The sequence below is a fragment of the Ambystoma mexicanum genome, chromosome 6p (genome assembly GCF_040938575.1).
Source record: "Ambystoma mexicanum isolate Mex_15411 chromosome 6p, UKY_AmexF1_1, whole genome shotgun sequence".
In the NCBI taxonomy this organism is placed as follows: domain Eukaryota; kingdom Metazoa; phylum Chordata; class Amphibia; order Caudata; family Ambystomatidae; genus Ambystoma; species Ambystoma mexicanum.
In genome coordinates this window covers 486936531-486959096 of record NC_090935.1, presented here as the reverse complement: position 1 = coordinate 486959096, position 22566 = coordinate 486936531, and the positions used below count along the sequence as shown (strand labels likewise).

Below are 22566 nucleotides of genomic sequence, written 5' to 3'. Positions count from 1 at the left end.
ACTTGGATGGTGGCAGTGGTAACTAGCCTAACATTTCTACCGCTATTATCTCATATAAACGTGGTAGTGTTTAAGGCTATTATATATTAGCCTCGAACAGAAACCGCTTAACCAAAAACATTTTATTTTGGCTGCGGCTGGATTTATTCACCATTTCTTTTTGTTAAAGTCTTTCTAGTGTTTTCTCTGCACGCCAAACCGGGGATGATTCCTTTGTTCGCTGTCTTTTCGTGGGCTTCTGCACAGAAGCCCTCCTTAAGGCGCCTGAAAGTCTAGGTAGGCAGGATGTGAGGGAGGGTTCTTCGGACCTCTGTCATGGGTTCCCTTGGTAACCCAAGTCGCACTCCTGTTTGATTGGCTGAGGGGAATGTCCTTGCCAGTACAGCCACAATGCTGTGTGATTGACAGCCAGGCTGTATGAATGGGGGAAAACTGCATAAAAGGCAGGTCTCTGGGACTGGAAAGGCAGAGTCGCCACTGGAACGAAAGAACCAACGAGGACCTGGCAGAAGAGGACCCCTACAAAGACTGAACCGTCCGGTGAAGCCTTGCTGCAGGTCCGAATCTTCAGCATCCGACGACAGAAGATCCTCCAGGAAACTTCTTCCCTTGAGCTGGTGGGACCAACCAGTTCGCCCAAACTACAAGCCAGGACACCTCTGGTCGGATTCGCTGTACAGAGCTACAGTGGGCCGTATTGCCAGGAAAGGGTTTTAAGGAGCGCACCTTTTATTCATTGCTTTGCTCTGCTGCTGGCTTCTTCCCTGGGTGGTGCAGGACCCATCCAGTTTCCTACTTTGTGTCAATCCGATAGTTGCTTCAGGTACCGTGAGCCTTCAGGAACCACCAGGAACGTCCGCCTCGGCTTCAGCTCCCTCTCCGTTTTAAAGGTACTGTGCAAATCCGGTTGTCCGTTTCGTTCAACCACAGTGAAAGTGTTTGAAATCTTTCTCCAAACCGAGGGCTTGTCCTTCTCTTCTCTTTGAACTAACGTTTCTACCAACCAACCTCGTCCGGAATCCGTGCCATGAACTTTAACGCAAACTACCCTGAACTATGTGATCTTGAGCAAAAGAATTTTGACCCATTGACTTTGGCCCTAAGCATTTTCTATCTGATGCTATCACTGTAGTCCCCTTGTTCAATTGCCCTGAGTATGTACTTGTTGGTGTGACTTATTTTCTATTAACTTTGTCTTTCCCTTTTTTAAATTGTTGGAGTGCCATTTTGCTCCCACTTCATTTTGTGAGCTAACTTTTCTGGAATTTAAGTGAAGTGGTGTGATGTATTAAGAGTGATTTTCAAACTGCTTATAATAGTGTAATGTTATACAACTGAAGAGTGAAATAAATGTATATTCTTTTACTTGAAAACCTTAAGTCAGTGCTTGCCTGAATCATAGTGATTGCTGTCCTTTGTGTAACTATCTTGTACTGCTCACTTACTCTTGAGATAAGTCTGGCTGCTCCTCTACTGCTACCACTTTAACTGTGTAGTACAGGCTTGTACCAAAGGTGAACTTGTACTGTCACTTGTAGTCTTAATTGTGTGTGGTGTTCCCAAAGGATACTGCATACAATTCTGCCGAACATCCTGAAATGTTAAAGGTTTGTTTTCTGCCTTAGGTTATCAGAGAGAGTTACACAACTGGGCGGAATGAACTGGAATAGATCTGCCCACTCACCCTGTGTGTTTGAAAGTGGGGCAGGAGGCCAAGGCCTTGTCCTCTGAGCACAATTGTCTACCAGGGGCATAGCGAGTTATCAATGTTTCGAGGTAGAAGGGGACGTTGCCTTACAGGCATTGGTGAACAATGATGCATGCTTTGAAACTGATATGGTCCTGTAAGGACAGCCAGTGTGGATGAGTCTTCAGGATGGTTCCCACTAAGTTCCATGAGCAGCTGTGTATCATCCGCGTAGTTGGTGAACTAGATACCCAGGCTCTCAAGTAGAGCACAGAGTGGCTGGATGTACATATTGAACAACACGGGTGATAAACTGGCTCCCGGGGGCACACCGCAGGTGATGGTGGTAGGAGGAGAAAGGGTGTCTCCCCAATGTATCCTTGATGTACGATTAGTGAGAAAGGATGTGAACCAATCAATAGCGTCGCTGGAGAAATTACCTCTGGTCTCTAATGTTTGAAGGATGCGATGATGGTCAAGCAAATCGAATGCTGCTGAGAGATCCAGGAGGATAAGCAAACCAGATGTGTCCCTCTCTGTGATCCCTAGCACGTGTGGTCTGTAGGTCTAATAAGACCATTTGGGTGCTGTGGGCAGGCCTAAAACCAGATTGGCTACCATGCAAGATATTGGGACTCCACGAAAGTTTGTAACTGCAATGTGGAATTTTTGTCCAATATCTTAAGAAGGAAATGGCAGTTTAAGGGCCTAGGGTTTGCAGGATCTCTGGGATCATGGCCCGTTTTTTTTGGTAATGTGGTAACCATAACTGCTTTTATGGGAGAAGGGATCGGTTTATCTCAAAAAGAAGAATGAACAAATATGTTAGAAAGGGGGCGAAGATGGTACTATACTCAAGAATAAGTTTAGGGGGTAAGATTTTCCACACAGGAGGTGGGGTTCATACTTGAGAGGATCTTTTCCATTTCAGACACTGATAGGATTTAAAGTGAATTTGTGTGCGCTGGAGAGGTCCCTCAGAATTGCCTTGTTTCGTGGTTGTTTTCGGCAGCTAGGACTTGGCCTCTTGCTCTGGTAATCTTTACCCTGCAAGCCGCCTGAACCAATTTGCAGTCCTCCACTGAGGGGGTATGAGCATTGGCAGAGGAGGCAGGTTTTCCTAGGGATTTAAAAATGTGAAAGTTTACTTGGTTTGTTCGGGGCCTCTTCTATTTGTGTATTAAAGAAGTTCAATTTAGATTCGACTATCTTGGCTCTGTAAGAGGCGTCCATGGCTTTCCAGCTTTCCTTATTTTCCTTGGATGGATGTTTAAGCCATTTGGCTTCAAGTGAACGTTTGTTTTTCTTGAGAATGGCCAAATCTGGAGTAAACCAGTCCTGATGTCTAGGATTAGCTCCAATTAGCACTAATATGTCTTAATTTAGGAGGGGCGATGTCAGTGAGCAAATTCTGCAGGGATTTAGTATAGATATCTAGTATGATTTCAACGTGATCCTCATCTGAGGAGCTCTGCATGATCGGGTTTAGGCATAACTCAATGTCGATGGGGGATATTTTTTTAAAATTCCGACTCATCACCTGCTTACAAGGATTGTAAGGCTTGTCAGAGCAGATCTTACAATCGATGACGAATTTGATCAGATAGTGATCAGACCAAATGCAGGGGGTCTTCCGACAAGTATGCACTGATAGATTTCTTGCAGCTACCCAGTCCAGTTGATTGTTGTTGTCATTGGTTGGTTACTTATTCATAATATGGAACTCAAGGTTTCTAAGAGTCCACCAGATTAATGGATTTTTGGTCAGCGGGATTGCTCCGCCAAAGATTAAGGTCACCTAAGAAAAGGGTGGAAGTGTTAGAGCCACTAAGTGTATTTAACAATTGGATGATTTCCTAATTGAAGTCCGCAATGGGATGTTGGTCAGAAAGCTGTGCAGTTCCCTTAGGGAGCACTACAGAAGATTAAGTCTACAGGTATGAGCAATAAATCCCCTTTGGTATCAGTCTGTACCACAAAGATTTAGTTGGTAGCTGTGGCTAAGCAGTCAGACTTATCTTAAGAGGGAGATGAGCAGTATTCAGGGTTTACACATTAGGACTACAATACTATGGAGCAAGGAAACACTGACCAAAGCTTTGTATCAAAAAGAATATATATTTATTTTACACACACTGATGTTCACACACAAATTACTATTAAATGAAGTTATATCAGTCAAGAAAAGTATAAATAACTCCCTAATTAAATTGTAGAAAAGTTTGAGCAAGAGTGAAAACCGAGCAAAACGGCACAGTGAAAACCAAGCAGAAACGGCACTATCAATTTCTCAAAAGGGAAGGAAAGGACAAGTTATTCAGGTTTAGACTGAACAACACACCAGCAACACTTCCCCAAGTAGATTGTGAACAAGTTAGGCAAGGCAGTACTTAAGCATATGCAATACTGAGGTGAAAACCGAGCAAAATGGCACTTCACAAGTTTAAAAAGAGGGAAGGAAAAGGTGTTTATAAGAGTTAGGTGCACCAACACATTTCTAGGTGAGAAACAATCTAGAGAAGGCAGCTGTAACAGATTTAGCCAAAGTCAATAGGCCTGTACTAGTGTCAATGGTACAAGGCAATGGGCACAGGGTCAAAATGTTCTAGTAGCTGCAGTCAAGTCTTTAACGATTCGAAAAGGCGGTTGCAGAAGGTGAAAGACAATGTTAGATGATAGGGGCGGCCAACCCAGTTGGTAAGTAAAGGATTCAAAACACCTTTAGCGATACCCAACGAAACGGGAGGCCTGGCGAAACAATGTACCTTAAAAGTGGAAGAGGCTCCTGCGGTGGCGGTAGTTCCTGGCAGTTCCTGCAGTTCGGGGATCCAGCAAAGGAAGAGGGTCTCGTTGTGGAGGAAGGTTCGAGCTACTGCACTGCCCAGGGATGAAACCAGCCGCGGTACTGCCAAAACAAATAAAAAGGTACGCTCCTTTAAATCGCGGTCCTGGTGGACGGGTGCCTGGCTATCCAGTCTCCGAGTCGAGGGCACTGGCGATTCAACCAAGGCAGGTCCTGGAAGGCGATCGGCGAACTTGTTGGCCCCCACCAGCTCAAGGGAAGAAGACTCTTGCAGAGGAAGATCTTCTCAGGCTTCACCGGTGGTTCAGTCGTTGCAGAGGTCTTCAGCTTCTCTCCTCTTTGGTTTCTTAGTTCCAGTCCTCAGGATCCTGCTTTCATGCAGCAAGACCCCCATTCTTACAGCCTAGCTGTCACTCACACAGTGGGGTGGCTCTCCTGGCGGGACAACCTACCAGCCTATCAGGGCAGAGTGTGACCAGGGTGCCTATTCCCCCTCCCACACATCCTGTCTACCCCAGACTCAGTGGCACAGAGAGGAGGGCTTCTGGTAGAAGCCCGCCAAAAGGACGAACAAAGGATCCCCGACTTGGGTTAGAATTATAGTACATTTTAAAATAAACCGGCTGTATGTTACAGGCTGCCAGCAAAAGTGGTAGCCTCGAACAATGGGAAAATCCCACAGGGAAATATTTGCGGTCGAATATTTACGGTAGTAACCACTGCCACCAGCCAGAAACGTTTGGGAGAGGGTCTGTATGGTACCCCCTCGAAAATGAACGTTAGGGAAAACTATTAACCCTTTCCAGTACTTCCATAGTAAGATGGGTTGTACTGGTTTAGTTCATAAGAATTGACTAGTAAAGTCAATCGGGACTTTACATGCCCTGAGAGACAGTCAGTCCCAGGGTATGCAGTCTTTGTTTGGGGGTCGCTACGACACCCCTGTGGTACGGCATGGAGGGTGCTGTGTACCACACAGGTTACAAAGATGATTCCTATGAGGGTGAGAAAAAACCCCATAGACCATAATCACACAAGATAGCCTAAAACACACACTAGCAATCTGTCTAATAGTGGGAAAAAAGGGTCTCACTATTAGCAGGAGAAATAAATAAACCCTTCAAATCCAGCAAAGTTGCTGGGGGACTCTATAGGTAAGGGAAATTAGCCTTAGAAGAGAATTCTCCCTAACATGGGATTGGGAAGCTGATAAATTAAGACCAAGTTAACGCATTATTGATTTAAAGGTGTCATTTGAAGGTGAATTATTTCACATCCCGAGCAAGCACACAGGGAGGAGAACAGTTTAAGGGTGTTTTTTGCTACAATTGCCACCCCACCGGCCCTCCCGGTCTCTGTTTTTACTAAAGAGGGAGTAGCCTTCAGGGTGGCCATACTAAACGAGGGGCCACTGGATTCAATCCCCCCCACCCCCAAGTCTCAGTAATGCACATCATATACAGGTCCAACTCAATGATAAGATCATGGATGTCCTGTGCATGATTATATAGGGATCTAGTGTTAAGGAGGGCAAGTTTTAAGGTTTTGTTTGTGGTGCTTCATACAGGAAGAGCTTTATTAGAGGGATGTGAGTTATGTGGTTCCCTTGTCTCTACAACTGCCCTGTTAGATTCCAGACCCTGATCGAGGGTCTGAAATTGACCATGCTTCCTTGTGATGGTTTTGGCTTTTGCGGATTCCTCATGTGTTGTGCCACTAGCGAGTTGCATGGCTTTTGATGGGTGGCGAGATTGTCTCCAAGGCAAAAGCCGAGGTGTCTAATTTCTCTTTGGCATATTTGTGGATGGATGCAAGCCTCTTTAGATTTTGAGGGGGGGGAATGTCCAGTCCTGCAGAGACCCCCCCCGCCCACCCCCATCTCAAAAGTCGAGATCTGTGGGGCTATGGACTCAACACAGGGGGGGTGGCTTTCTTATAAAGTGAACTGTGTACTACAAACTTACTTTGCATGTATCAAGGTCAGTCTAGTTAGCGGAAGCGGCAAGGACAAATGCTGCAGCTTCCGTCAGAGGATGGAATACAGTGAAATGTACAGCTATTAACACGGAGCAGAGGCCAAGCACACAATCACACAGTATGTTATACCTCACAAGGTTTCAAGAACATGTACAAACAGAATGCCTGAAGGGCAGGGTTTACAGGAGGAAGAAAACAACATATCGATTCAGGTGATGACTGGGGAAGACGGGGCTTGTCTCAGGTGTGCCAGCGCAGGTGCCTCAGATCAACTGATTTGAGGAGCCTGGCGCTGCAACCAAATGCAGCTTTTAAAGTAGATTATGAACTGTTGCAGAATCAACCCGACACAAGTATTTTGTTGATATTGATGCACTGTGGAAGTACACCTTTTAGTTGCTAAAGGGTAGTTACGATTGTTTTTTTTTTATAACGTGCTTAATACTGACGAGGTTTCTAAGCACGGACCCGGGGATCAAACCCGTGTTGCTCTGCGTTGTCTGAAGCACGTTGCCACTGAACTATACTACCCTGTCAACTGTGTCAGACTTACTGGCGGACGAGGGTCTCTATTTGAACTTTTGATTATACCAGAATTATTTATTCTTTTGAACTATTGACTGAAATCCTGATTGAATCTGGGGAAGGGAAATTCAACCAGATCACAAAGAAGAACAATTTCCAGGTCTTGCAGACAACTGTTTGTTTTGTTATGTTTAGGCTACTATGCATTGCCTTGTTTAGTTTATTATATGTACAAGTGTGAAGGACAGAATCCTGTTGTTAAAGTGTTTGCATTAGCTTATGTTATAGGTAGGGAAATCCTGGTTAGGATGGGGATATTGTGGCGTTAATCAAATCTTTTTAAGTTTAATAAAAATAACATAAAACCTTCACAAAGTTGTCTGCCTCACATTTCTGACCCCCTCACGGAAAAGAGCAGGCGATATATAGACATGGACGGCAAATACCGCTTTGATGGAAATCACGCCAAGGGGCCTCGATGCAAATGTTGAAGGCTCCTCCCTGGTGGCAAAACATTTCTGAAATCTGCTGCTGCAGGTTCTATCCAAGATGTAGAATCCATGGGAGGATACAGTCCATTAGAAACACTCTATAATCCTACAGAGTAAGTGTGTTGTGAACTGAAAAAGTCTTCTGGCCACTACCAGAGGTTTCAAGATAGACTATGTATTCAGATATGACTTTGGTTAATGTGTTGATGCCAAAGATGATAAACAGGCATAGATAAACCAGTGTATGAATCTTACACATTAAGTAGGATGTCCCAGGAATTGGATTGACTGGTATAAGGCTTCAAATACATCCATCAATACTGGTAGAGATAGATTCATGATTTGTTCTAGGAGTTCTCTACTTCACAATGGGTTCATCAACAAAAACACTATGTGTTGAGGAGTTGTCTGTAAGCTACTGTTTTTTTATTTCTTTATATCCATGACCACACCAACCCCACCCACACCTGCTTGTCTTATTAGGATTTCCTGATATGTCCAGAGTGTTTGTATACACCTTCAATCTTTGTGAAGTTTTCTTCATTTGTCCACAGCTTTCCGAGCAGGTCAGATTTTAGAGCTTAACTAAGGCAATTAATTGAAGTTTCAAGTTTTGTGATATGCCCAAAGTGGAGGCCACTTTCAGGATTTCTTCTGGCATCAATCAGTGCCAGTCCTGTTCATTGATTTGCCTTTGGAAATATTCTGACATACCCACCGTATTGTTCTTGAGCAGGGACACATGTCGGCCCCTCAGAAAGAGTGCTTGGCGTCTGATTTGGTGTTCAGCAAGATTGCTAGCAGATAGTTGGTTTGTACCCTAGTGCCCAGTTGAATTTTCAGTGTTGGTTTTTTTGATCAAGCTCTTGCCCATTTCGGTGCAGTCGTGGGCATTCCGCATCTACAAGGGGTCAAATAGTTTGTTCCTTGTAGATCGTGTGAGTTTTATTCTTCAGAATTGATCAGTAATCACATGTTTTTCGATAATCCCTCACTTTAATAAACTGGAGTCAAATGTTTAAACCTACCAAAATAGCCTACGTGATATGCAATTAAACCAGGGTGCAGAAATCCAAGTTGCAAGATACTAGCCATCCCTAAGAATGTCAATTGCCACCTAAATATTATACAAAACAGCACACCATTCCTTACTCATCAAGAACAAAACATCACTAGCCATTGGCTAGTGGGGAGTGCACATTTTCCAACCAGATAAAAAAAGAAATTCAGTAAAAGTGCTACCACAATTGGTATGAAAAACACTAACCAATTAAAGTGTTATCATAGCTTAATTGCCTTTGCTTGAAAAATACATTGTGTTGATTTAATAGATTACCAGAAACCTACTTCAGCAAATCTAAAAATAAATGTTTCAAGTTCCCCTTACATATATTATTGATCAATGGAAATACAAGAGAAAATATCCAAGAACTAGACTGTTTTTGAGGAGCAGCACAAATAGCACTCACCAGTATTGCCGGTGGTGGTTTAGGTCCTGTAACGTTAGTAAGGATGTCATCGTACTTATCAAAGTTAATTCCAGTTTGATAATGAGCAAATATGCCATCTTCAGTATCAGGAGGAGGAGGAGGCACGTATGTCACCCTGGCAGCTTAAAACAAAATAGGATTTAATGTTGGAGATCAAGAAACCATTCATTTGTAAACACATCTGCTCAATAAGCTATGCAGATCCATTATGTGCAGTCTCAAAAGCACAAATCACATTTGACCAATGTACACAGAGATCAAGTCTGCCCTTGCAATCATGGTATAACTGGCATTCCATAGTAACTTATAAAGAATATTAAACAATTTGAGGACTTCAAGATGACTGCCAACACGAGATAGACTTGTCAACGGCGCTCCTGAGCCCTTCAGCAGTTAAAAGCAGACCCACCACCCCGTATAAGCGTTAACAGGAGCCGCGCAGCAGATAAAATACATGCGGTCACCGCCGGAGAAACATGAGCTCATACGGAGAGTACGGAGGGCTTACACCTGCAACAGTGGGAGAAGTAGAGGGGCCAGCGCGAGACCCGGGAAGCTGCATAGCAAGCCGAGGGTCCTGCAAAGAAAAGGGGCAGAGTCCAGGGGGAATACGAGCGGTTCGAATAGGGCAGAAATCGCAATACCCCGATGGAGACACGGTATCGGGGTGACCAGAGCTGAGGCAGGAGCCTCCCTGCTTGCTCGAGTGCCCACACAGGAATTAGCCCAAGGAGAGAGAAAGAGGCCAAGGGGACGGGGCGCCCGGTGGGGAGGAGAAAAACCAGTCCGGCAGGTGCCACCTCCGAAGAAGCAGAGGAGTGAACGGAGGTGAGGATGGCTCCCCACAGAGGCAGCAGAGGACAAACCGAAGACAACCCGGGACGGCAGGAAGTCGGAACAAGGAACAGCGGGCAGAGAACGGAGAGCGTCAGAGTCAAGGGTGAAAGTGGCCACCCCCACCAAGAAGGAAGAGGCTACAGGGCCAAGGAGATCAGCTGGGTGCAGAGAAGCGAACAGGCAATCCAACTCAGGGAAAGTAGCGACCCAACGGGCAGAGCAGTGTCCCCCAGGACAAGGCGACTGACAAGGAGAGGAGCACCCCAGTGGGGGCCGAGGACAAATAGGACACCAGCTGAGGCCCTGCAGGTTAAGAGTAGGAGATGAGGGGGCCCGGCGTGTCCGGGAGGAATAGCCCCATGCAGCGGAGGAGAGAGGGTGCAGCTTTGGTGGCCGCACAGAGACAGTGTCACCGGGAGAGGAGGCGAGGGCTCCAGGGGATATAGGATGGCCCCGGCGCACAGGCCGGAGCCGAGATGCAGCAGAAGAGGGGAGAAGGCCTGCTGGAGGAGAAAAGGCACCGGGGAATCACATCCGAGGCCCAGGCAACAGGGAGGCGAGACCCAAAGGAGTGCGGTACAGCCGGCGAGGACCCCCCCCTCCCCGAACACTAGAGTACTGGTGTCTGGGAGCACAGCGGTCTAGCGGCACCCCACTGGGGACCACAAGAGGCATGCATTAGCAAAGGTACACAATAGACACTTTTGCAACCCCCAGGGACAGTGTGATGCTGGAAATGCATTGGAGGGACAGGGCCTCCCTGTCCTTGTCCTGTAGTCCTTTTTCATGTGTGTTCTGTATTGTTTTCTGCCCAGGAGTACATGTGGGACTCATGGCAGTGCAGCTCTTCCTGTTTTTGGTTTGGTGTACAGACCCATGGGATACCCTTATGGCACCCAAGGGTGGGGGTACAACCCTGTACCCCTTGTGTATATTATCTTTTTTTGGGCACCTGTATGTGGCCCATAGACCAGGGTATGGGCTGGTGGCAGCTACATGCTGAATTTGACAGGTGCTCCGAGTATCCTCCATTTTGGGATACCCAGGCCCTGCCATTGGAATCAGTTGATTCCTGATAGGAAACAAGATGGCCCCTGTGGCCTCTCGCTTTCTATTGCCGGTTACCTTGTTTTCCCAAAGTCCGGGGAAGACCCGACTCCGTCCCTTTCCCCTGACTGGCTGTTGAGTGGAAGTTCCATATATGGTGGTATTGTGAAGTCCAGGCCAGACTGGCTGGGGCCTTCCCAGTGACTATGTTGTGGGTACACCCAGTGGGTGGGACCTGGGTGAATTGAGTGTGTGACCAATATGCACTTCTTGTTGTGGAGGTCTGGTTTCTGGTGTTTGACACAATGAATGAGACAGCCATGCCCAAAACTGATATGAATGCATTGTGTAGTGTTGAATGGCTGGGTACTTGTCCCAATACACATTCCTTGTTGCGAGTGTCAGAAGGAGGAGTATGGCCTAAATGCTCTTCCGAGTGATTGGTTGCCCGAGTGTGACCCAGCAGAATGAATGGGAGATAAACTAGTATATAAGGGGCCTCTCACTGCTAGACATCGTTCAGAAGCTCAAGTTAAAACTGACGCTTATCCTTGAAGCCCAGCTGGAAGATTTGGTGCTGCATTTGCTTCGACCCGATCCGAAAGCTGTAGAGTTCATCGAGGACTGATCCGAGAGGGGACCTGGTTAGGCGCCCTCTTCCCATGCTCCGAGGGACCATCGGGCACTGCTAACCTTTGCCGAAGCTCCCTGGAAGTCAGACCCTCGAAAGGCTGCCGACCGAAACTGGGACCGCCGAAGAGGACAAAGATAAGCATCGGACATTCCGTCCACCGTCATCGACCATCGTTTGCAAGTTTGATGTAACCGCTGGAGGCACATCCAAGCCATGTTGCCCAGAAGCAGGGACCGCTTGATGCCGTGCCATCGACCGGAGCCGGACACTTCTTTGCCTAAGACTTCTTGATACACGGACGCGCTCGTTCGCACTGCCGCCCGCTTTATCCCACCGGAGAAGGTCAGGCCGTCGACGCGCTGAGGAGCATCTGCCGGTGGGTTTCCCGCCACCCGAAGACCGTAGAGACGCCCGACGACTCCATGCCCTTGCTGGGCCACATATCACAAACTCTTTGCGGTCCAGAACTATCGACATTGAGGTGGCCTGCATGCCTCATCCTTGCAGGACGTCATCGAAGAGCACCGTCAGGATCGAAGCTGCTGCCGAGACGCCACTGTTAGGCAGAATCCTGTGCAGTGCCCTTAGGGACCACTACACACAATTAAGACTACAGGTGGCAATACAAGTTTAACCTTTGGTACAAGCCTGTACTGCTATGTTAAAGTGGTATCACTAGCGGAGCGGCCAGGTTTATCTCAAGTGTATATGAGCAGTACCAGAGATTACAAAAAAGGCCTCAAGCAAACACTGACTCAAGGTTTCAGGTAAAAAACATGAGTACATTTATTTAAAACCATTTGTTATAAACAAAACACTTCTATTAATTCAAAGACCACACGTAAAATACACTATCACTAACCAATTCACTTTGTACGGTATACTTCAAGGTAAGTACCCTGTGTTTTAGCGGACCAGTGTTGCGAAACAAGAGACGTTACCGGGAATACACTTGCGATCACTTTTTGACAGTAATGACAGTTCGGTCTTACTAAAGAAACGCGTATCCGCGGCAAGAAACGTTACCGGGGCAAAAACACACTTAGCGCCTGAGATACCCAGAGAGAGTTGGGGCAAAAATCATAGGAAATACTTTTGTCAAGGCAGACAGAACCAGAGAACACTCTGGAGCCAGTGTCAAGTGGAACCGGGTACCTGTTGTCGAGGATCACACAGTCGGATAGTTCACGATTCAATATAGCCAGGAGTACTTCGATATTGTCAGGGAAGCAAAAGTTATAAGGAGGAGGGAAGACCAGGGCAAACCTTGGAGGCGAAGAAAAGGGATTCACCCTAATTCCTCGAGCAGAACACAGTACCTTATACAATGAAGAAGCCTGTGCAATGCCAGTTGTTCCTGGTAGTTTTCCTGCAGACGCTCGGTTCCTGGAGCTTCGATCCAAAGGACGACGTCTGGAGGGGTCTGCACCACACAGGGATGAAGGCGGCAGCAGCGACAGTGAATAAAAGGTGCGCTCTTTTAAAAAAACAGGAGAGGCTCTTCAGTTGGTCATCTGGCCCACTTAGCAGTGTGCAGCGATTTCGACCACAAAGAGGGTCCTCTGGCTGTAGAAGATGAGCTGGTTATCCCCACCAAGCTCAAGGGAAGAAGACTCCAGACTGGATCATCTCTGGTCGTTGAAGGGTAGATAGCTCAGGACTGCAGCAGGGCTTCACCGGGACGGGATAGTTGCAGCAATAGACTTCTTCTCTGCTTCTCTTCGGTTCCTTGTAGTTCCAGTGGCGACTGACTTCTAGCCCAAGAGACCTGCCTTTTATGCGAAAATCCCCCATTCAGACAGCCTGGCTGTCAATCACACAGCAGGGGGGTTGTCCGGCCCGGACAACCGCCTCAGCCAATCATGGCAAAGTGTGACACTCCTCCCTAACATTCGGCCCACCTAGACACCCAGGCGCCTAGAGGAGGGCTTCTTGGCAGAAGCCCGCCAAAAGACAGTGAACAAAGAAGGCAAACCTTGTTTGCCGCGCAAAGTAAAACACAAGAAGTACTTTAACAAAAAGAAATGGTGAATAACCGCGACCAGAGCTAAAAGAAAAAGTATGTGGTCAAGTGGGTTTAAGTTCGAGGCTAATATAATAGCCTAAAACAATACCACGTTTATATAGTATAATCGCGGTAGAAAGTTAAGGTATATACCACTGCCACCAGCCAAGTCTAAATGTTAAAAGAGCGAAACAATGCTCTAGGAGGTACAGATAAAAAAAGGCTAAGGATTAACCCTTTCCAGTACTCCATGTAAGATGGGGTGTACTGGATCTGTGATTAAAATGACTAAGTAAAGTTAATGCAACTTCACCCTTTTCTGGGGGACAGTAGTCAGCCTCAGAAATGGGGTCGGTGGGAAGTTGAAAAGACAAGCCTGTGTCACGGCACGGAAGGTGCTGTTTAACACACAAAAGAAGGTGGCTACTGAAGTGGTGTACTCCAGAGTCCACAATCACAAAAACAGATAAAATACACAAGTCAAAATAACATCAAGAGTGGAGAAAAGAAGGGTACCCTCTTACCAGGTGGAAAATAAACTCCAGAAATCCAGCAAAGCTGCTGAGGGACTCACTAGGTAAGGGAAATTAGCCATTAAATGAGAATTCTCCCCAACAGCCACCGAACTTCCATCGAGGATTCTCGACGCCGAGTTCACTTTCTGAGGCCCATCGACGATCCGTGGCTCCTACTTTAAAAGGGAGTCACTCAAGAAGGATGCCTCGACGCCTCCTCGAGGAACTCTGCTATTCCAGGTACTTTGGGGTGGTAGAAACATTATAGAAGGAAATCAGACTTGCAGAAAAATAAATGGACTCGCCTTGTGATATATCTATTTTACAGGTTGCGCAGGTGGGGGGGGGGGGGGAGAAATCGCCACACAGAACTGTTTGATGGTAGAGGCCAGTATTCTGCCAATTGTTCTAACCAGCTGCTTTCCCCCTATGTCTATAGTTGGTTACCTTTGTTGAGTGATGTGTGACATTTAACCAGAGTACAGGTGATGCACTTTAATAAAATCTGATAATTGTGGTACCACTTAGAACTGTATATATTTGCCATTGTAGATTTACTGAGCACAACTTGAGTGTTAGACAGAATAATATGCAGTACCCTTTGGGAACACTACACACAATTAAGATTACAAGTGACAGTACAATTTCACCTTTGGTACAAGCCTGTACTACACAGAGCTGGGAGAATTCTCATTCTATGGCTAATTTCCCTTACCTATAGAGTCCCCCAGCAGCTTTGCTGGATTTGAAGGGTTGTTTTTTTTCCTGCTAAGAATGAGACTCTTTCCCACTCTTAGGCATATTTGCTAAGTGTGTTCTAGGCTATTTATTGTGTTTAATGTCTATGGGGTTTATCTCACCCTCATAGGAACCATCTTTATCCACATGTGTTACACAGCACCCTCCGTGCAGTGACACAGGGGTGTCGTAGCGATCCCCAAACAGCCTCCTTACCCTGGGACTCACTGTCTCCAAGGGCATGTAAAGTCGAAATTGACTTTACTAGTTACTCTTTATGAACAAAACCAGTACAACCCATCTTAATATGGAGGTACTGAAAAGGGTTAATCGTTTTCCCCTTATGTTCATTTTCGAAAGGGTACCGTACAGTCCCTCTCTCGAAAGTTTCTGGCTGGTGGCAGTAGATACTACCAAAAATATTCAACAGCAAATATTTTCCTATGGGATTTTCCCATTGTTCGAGGCTACCACATTTACTGACAGCCTCTAACATACTGCCGGTTTATTTTTATATTAACTTTACTCCGGTAGGTTTTATTTGCCAGAACGTTAATATAAATTCTCTCGTGTCTTTCTCTAAGATCCCAACCCAGGTCAGGGATCCTTTGTTCGTCCTTTTGGCGGGCTTCTGCCAAGAAGCCCTCCTTTCGGCGCCACCGAGTCTGGGGTGAATCCATTGTGTGGGAGGGAGAGCAGGACCCCTGGACAGGGTTGCCTCAGCAACCCATGTTGCACTCTGCCCTGATAGGGTGGGGGGGTTCTCCCACCAGGAGACCCACCCCACTGTGCGAGTGACAGCTAAGCTGTATGAATGGGGCTCTTGCTGCATAAAAGCAGGGTCCTGAGGACTGGAGGACAAGACGTTGCCACGAACTAAGAAGCGAAGAGGAGAGAAGCAAAAGACATCTGCAACGACAACCACCGGCGAAGCCCTGCTGCAGATCCTCACCACTTTTCTCCAACGACTCGAGAAGATCTTCGCTTGCAAGAGTCTTCTTCCCTTGAGCTGGTGGGGCCAACCAGTTCGCCAATCGCCTTCCAGGACCTGCCTTTGTCGAATCGCTGGTGCCAAGTATTAGGAGACCGGATAGCCAGGCACCCGTCCACCCGGACCGCGATTTAAAAGAGCGTACCTTTGATTTCGTATGGCAGCACCACGGCTGGTTTCATCCCTGGGCAGTGCAGTAACTCGAACCTTCCTCCACGACGAAAGCCTCTCTTCCTCTGCTGGATCTCCCGAACTGCCAGGAACTACCACCACCACAGGAGCCTCTTCTACATTTTAAGGTACATTGTTCCGCCAGGCCTCCCTTTTCGTTTGGTACTGCTAAAGGTGTTTTAAATCCTTTACCTACCTACTGGGTTGGCCGCCCCTATCGTCGAACATTGTCTTTCAACTTCTGCAACCACCTTTTCGAATCGTTTAACAAAGACTTGACTGCAGCTACAAGAGCACTTTGCCTTGTAACATTGACTCTGGCACAGGCCTATTGACTCTGGCTAAATCTGTTACAACTGCCTTCTCTAGATTGCTTCTCACCTAGAAATGTGTTGGTGCACCTAACTTAACCACCTTTTCCTTCAATCTTTTTAAACTTGTGAAGTGCCATTTTGCTCAGATTTCACCTCAGCATTATACATGCTAAAGTACTGCCTTGCCTAACTTGTTCACAATCTTCTTAGGAAGTGTTGTCGGTGTGTTTAAGAGTATATTCCTGTATAAGGAACAAGTTACTTACCTGTAACTGTTGTTCTCCAGCATGGGTCTGGCATGGATTCATATGCTCATGAATATTCCCTGTCGTCAGGCTGGGAATCCTCGGTAAAGATAAAAACCAGTATCAGTTTCGTTTCTGATCTGTCTTTCGTAGTAATAACCAATCACTGGTCTCTGCGTCATACGGACCACAGCCAATGACTGCCCTCTACCTAAGCACCGCCTCTGGCAGCGATCTTCAGATTTGGAAGCACGTGAAGTGGCAGTATGACCAAGTGAAGAGCCGCAGGGGGGTAGGCGGGAGGGTTCGCATGTGAATCCATGCCAGACCCATGCTGGAGAACAACAGTTACAGGTAAGTAACTTGTTCCTTCTCCAGCATGGGGTCTGGCATGGATTCACATGCTCAGGAATACAGAATACATAGCAGTACACACATGCAACCACGGGAGGTGGCAAAGGCTCAACATTAAGCATTACATCAAACTCAACATTAAGCATCTTACCTCCTCACCAGGCTCACCTCAGGCGAACAGGTTGCGCAGCACTGCTTGGCCGACCCTGGACTCCTCCCTGGAATCCCGATCGACGCAGTAGAATTTCGTGAAGGTGTGCGTCGACCTCCACGTAGCAGCCCTGCATATGTCCAGCAGGGGCACACCAGAAAGGAACGCCGTGGTAGCTGCGATCGCTCTGGTGGAATGGGCTCTCGGACGGCCAGGCACCGGTCGGTTTGCCAACCGATGACAGTACATGATACAGCCGGAGAGCCATCTGGAAATGGAAGCCTTCGAGAGAGCCTTCCCCTGATTGACAGGTCCAAAGTTCACAAAGAGTTGTGACGTCTTCCGTAAACACTTCGTGCAGTCCACGTAGAACTTCAGCGCTCTAGCCACATCCAGCGAGTGCAAAGTCCTCTCAGCCAGCGACGAAGGCGACGGGAAGAACACAGGCAACACCAAGGGTTCGTTGAGATGGAAGTCCGACGGTACCTTGGGCATGAAGGAGGGGTGCGTCCTGAGCACTACCCTCGTGTCGTGAAAAGTCAAGTACGGGGCCTTGCAGGAAAGGGCCTGGATCTCTCCCACCCGTCGTGCGGAGGTGATGGCCACAAGAAACGCTGTTTTCCATGACAGAAACTTCAACGGGGCCGAGTGCAGAGGCTCGAACGGAGGTCCCATGAGCTTGGTCAGCACCACGTTGAGCTCCCACGCCGGGGCCGGCGCCTTCACCGGCGGGAACGATCTGAACAGTCCCTTCATGAACTCTTTCAACAGACGATGAGACCACAGGGACGACCGGCACGTGGTTCTAGTCAATCGGGAGATCGCAGCAAGATGAATCTTGATGGACGCGTGTGCCAGTCCAGCTTTGGCCAGCGTCAGCAGGTACGGCAGTACCTGGGGAGCCGTAATCCGTAGAGGGTTAATCTTCTGTGCGTGGCACCAGACAGAGAACCTCTTCCATTTGTGTCCGTAGCATTTAAGAGTCGAGGACGCCCTGGCCTTTGCAAGAACCTCTCTGCAGTCGGCCGGTATGTCGTATCCTCCAAACTCTAGCGCTGCAGGAGCCAGGCCTGCAAGTTCAGCGATTTCGGGTCGTGGTGGAGGATGGCGCCTCCTTCCCTGGAGAGTAGATCCGCGTCCACCGGCAGCTTGATTGGCGGGGACGCTGACAAGACCAGAAGGTCCGGGAACCATATCTGCCTCGGCCACGCAGGTGCGACGAGGATCATCCTGCACCGTGACCTCTTGAGCTGGTTGACGAGCCGGATTAGCAGTGGCAAAGGAGGGAACGCGTAGAGGAACAGGCCCTCCCAGGGGAACGAGAAAGCATCGCCCATGCTCCTCGCCTGGGGAAACCTGCTGGCGAACCTCCGGCACTTGGAGTTCGTCGCCGTCGCGAACAGGTCGATCTGGGGTGTGCCCCACCGTCGGAAGAGGCGATCCACTAGATCCTGCCGTAGTTCCCACTCGTGGCACGAGCGCAGCTCCCTGCTGAGTGAGTCGGCGATGGTGTTTTTTATCCCTGCCAGATGAAACGGCACCAGAAACATCCTTTGGGCGACTGCCCAATGCCACAGGTCCTGCGCCTCCTTGGACAGTGCTGGGGACCTGGTTCCGCCCCGTTTCCTGATGTAAAACATGGTGGTGGTGTTGTTGGTGAAGATCCTCACCACCTTGCCCTTGAGGGACGGAAGGAAGGACCTGAGGGCCCAGAACACTGCACGGAGCTCCAGGACGTTGATATGGAGGGACTTCTCCGTCGGGAGCCAGAGGCCCCTCGCGTGCAGATTTTCGGTGTGCGCTCCCCACCCTTCCAGGGAGGCATCCGTGGTCACTGTCTCCTGGTGGTCTGGGGTCTGGAAGTCCATGCCCGCCGTCAGATGCGCGCGGGTGCCCCACCACCGGACCGCTCGGCGGAAACTCTCGTCGAGTGTGATCCTCTCCTCGAAGCCACCCGTCGTTTGGATCCAGCGCGCGTCCAGGAACTCCTGCAACGGGCGCATCCGGAGCCTGCACATGGGAATGAGGTAGACGCAAGAAAACATCATTCCGAGGAGGGACTTGATGGACCTCACCTTGGCCGCGTCGGAAACCAACATCCGCTGTACCTTGCCCAGGATGGACCTGGTCCTTTCCTCCGACGGGGAGGCCAGAAGGGACACTGTCGAGCTTCGCTCCCAGAAACAGTGCGTTTTGCGCGGGTACCAGGTGGGACTTGGCGTAGTTCACGGAAAATCCCAGGTCCGTGAGAAGTTGGATAGTCCTTGCCGTGTGCTCCACGGCGAGCTCCCTCGTCTTGGCTCGGATGAGCCAGTCGTCCAGGTAGGGGTAGACGTGGATCCCCTCGCGGGGCAGCTGCGCCGCCACCGGTGCAAGGCACTTGGTAAATACCCTGGGTGCCGACCGTAGTCCGAAGGGGAGGGCTTTGAACTGGTAGTGACGCCCTTGGACCACAAACCTGAGGAATTTTCGGTGCCCCTTTAGGATGGGAATGTGGAAGTAGGCATCCTCCAAATCCAACGACGACAGGAAGTCTCCTTCCTCCAGCTGACCCAGGACGTGCTGGAGGGTGACCATCCGGAACTTCTGCGCCTTGATGAACTTGTTCAGACGTCGCAGGTCTAGGATGGGGCGCCATCCTCCCGTCTTCTTCTTCACGAGGAAGTATCTCGAGCAAACTCCGGAGCCCCGAAGCCTCTTTGGGACGAGTTCGATGACGCCCTTCCTGAGCATCGCCTTTACCTCCAGGAGAAGCTGAGGGACGTGCAGCTCTTTCCTGGCCACGGGGGGGACGCGCGGGCGCCTTCTTTGAAACTCGAGCGCATGGCCCCGGGCTAAGGCGTCCAGCACCCAACGGTCGGTGGAGATGGACTCCCACACGTTGACAAAGCTCGCCAGCCGGCCTCCCACCGGGGTGCTTCGGTGGGGGCCCGACCCCACGGCCGGTTCAATCCTGTTTCGACGAGGCTTTGCCGCCTTGACCTCCTTGGCGACGACGGCGGAGTCCGACAGACTTGCGTCGTCCTCTTTAGGCCTCCTGAGACGACGAGCGGGCCGCTTGACGGTAGGTGGAGAAACCGCTGCCGGAACCTTTGGAGGCGCCCTTGCCTCTGCTGCTCCGAAAGGGCGTCCGTCGTTGCTGCAGAACCCCAAGGGCCCGGGCCGTCTCAGTGTCCGCTTTAATGGCCTGAAGGGAATCGTCCACTGTTTTCCAAACAGGTTGTTCCCATCGAACGGCATGTCCAGGACTCTGGTCTGTACGTCTTGACGGAAGTCCGTAGCCTTGAGCCATCCACGCCGCCTAAGGCACACGCCGTTGCCCAACTGGCGAAACCCAGTGTTGGCGATGTCCGTCGCAATAGTGATGGCGTGGTCCGACGCCACCTCGCCTTCCTGTAGGATCTCCAGGGCATCCGCCCTCTTGTCGTCCGGTAGGAAGTCCAGCAGGGGAGCCAGTTTGTACCATAGCTCCCTGTCGTAGCGGGCCACGATAGCCAAGGCGTTGGCCGCTTTAATCGTCGTCGCTGCAGACGAGATGACCCTGCGTCCCATAGCGTCCAATTTCTTTCCCTCGCCGTCCGGTGGGGAAGTCGATGTGGAGGCCGCACCCCCCCCCGCTTTCTTCCTGGCTGCAGCAGAGACGACGGAGTCCGGGGTAGGCTGCGCCCGGAGGCACAGGGGGGCCGCGTCCGGGACCCGGTACTTCTTCTCGTACCGGTCTCTTCTAGCTTGCGTCGTGGAAGGGTTCTTGAGGAGGGCGAGGCCCTCATCCCAAATGTCGTCCAGTAGAGGCACCGCGAGGACCGTCTTCCTCTTGGCCTCGCGCCGTTGATAAAGGAATCCTTCCTTTTTCTTCTCCTCAGGGCAGAGTTGGAAAAGCTCGGATGCCCTGGCGATCATGGAGTGGAACGATCCAATCTCGTCGGGCGGAGAAACCCTGGTGGGAGGGGACGACGGTAGATCCTCGTCATATACCTCGTCGTCCGTACCCGTCGCTGCCGTGTCAGTCCCCGTATCATCCCCTCGGGTGGACGGGGAGGAGGACTGGACGGGGCGCGACGGCTGAAAAGGAGGTGGAGGGTGAATCCTTCTTTTCTTGGGCGGGGGAACACCAGAAGGTCCCAGTTCAGGATCCCCCGACGGGAGAGGTTCCTCCATCGGCAACGGTAGTCTCGTCCTTATCTCTGAACATAAGGACTGTATAGCCAACAAAATGGCCGCCGAGTTGTCTTGCGGCACTGGCAGAGGGGAATCCGACGGGCGATCAGGAGCCCCGTCGGCACCCTCCACGATGTTGTCGTCACCTGCGTCGGGATCCATCCCGACGGGCCGGTCTTCTTCCACGCCAAGGCCATGGCTTAAGACCTCAATCAGCTCTTCCTCTGAGGTTGAGGCCGAATCTACGACGACGCCCTGCCCCCATTTTTCTTCCCCGCCGGGGGTTTCACGGGGGTCCTATCGATGGGCACAAAAGAGGACTCCCTCCAAGGTGGCAGGGAGACTCTGAGCCCCGAGGTCGCCACCACTGGTGTAGCCTCCACAGGCGGAGCCAGGGCCGCCGCGACAGTATCGATAGAGGGCTTGGCCGGATGGATTAAGGCCTTCACCACCTTAGGTGCGCTCACCGCCTTATCCTTGAGGGGGGGACACTGCCTCGCTCCCCCTCCGATGGGGCCTTCGAGCTCGACCGGGGCCTCTCCAGGAGCTTCGCCGGGTGCTCGCCCTTCCTCTTACCCGACCCAGAGCGTTGGGCTCGTGGCTGAAGGTACCGGGGAGGGTGCCCCCTGCCTGGCGCCCGTAGAGCCCGACCGTTCGGCGCTCCCGGTGCCAGCGGACTCGCGGTGCTTGGCCTTGTGTTGGACCCCCGTCGCCGGGGCGTCCTCAAAGGTCTTAGAAGACCGCTCGGATTTCTTCCTTTTCTTCTCGTCTGACGGGCTCTTCCCTTCCAGCCAGTTGGCGAGACGTTGGTGGCGGTCCTTCATGGTCCGCTCCGACATATTGCCGCAAAACGCACAGTCCTTCTCCACGTGTGTCTTGTCCTCATGTAAGAAGTAGAGACAAAAGGAGTGTTCATCCTCCTTAAAGACGTTCTGCAGCTGGCATCCAGGGCAGACCCTGAACAGCTTTCCGGGCGTCGAGCTTCCCTTCTCCTGGGCCTGAGAAACTTCTGGAGTCCTCCAAAAGCGTAGCTCAACGAGATCTTCACCCTTGAGGGGCGCAGACGAATCCGACACGGGTCCCCGTTGATCGGATGGAGAGTCGGTGGCGCTTGAGGCTCTTTTGAGAAAAAAACGTGAAAAAAATAGCACTAACGCTCGAGAGCAATAGCACGAGGATCCCAACACATAAACGTGCGGTAAAAATCTGAAGATGGCTGCCAGAGGCGGTGCTTAGGTAGAGGGCAGTCATTGGCTGTGGTCAGTATGACGCAGAGACCAGTGATTGGTTACTACTACGAAAGACAGATCAGAAACGAAACTGATACTGGTTTTTTCTTTACCGAGGATTCCCAGCCTGACGACGGGGAATATTCATGAGCATGTGAATCCATGCCAGACCCCATGCTGGAGAACTTGGCCTTTCCCTCCCAT

General features: G+C 49.9%; 1 protein-coding gene across 3 annotated transcripts in view; it reads right to left on the bottom strand.

Moving 5' to 3' along the window:
• Nucleotides 1–22566, bottom strand: part of DDX4 (DEAD-box helicase 4) — a 1871246-nt gene that overhangs the window by 762444 nt on the left and 1086236 nt on the right. For all 3 annotated transcript variants that reach the window (XM_069627287.1, XM_069627289.1, XM_069627288.1), the window contains exon 13: nt 8953–9095. In XM_069627287.1, coding sequence (XP_069483388.1) covers nt 8953–9095 — 143 coding nt within the window. The remainder of the gene's footprint in view (nt 1–8952; nt 9096–22566) is intronic.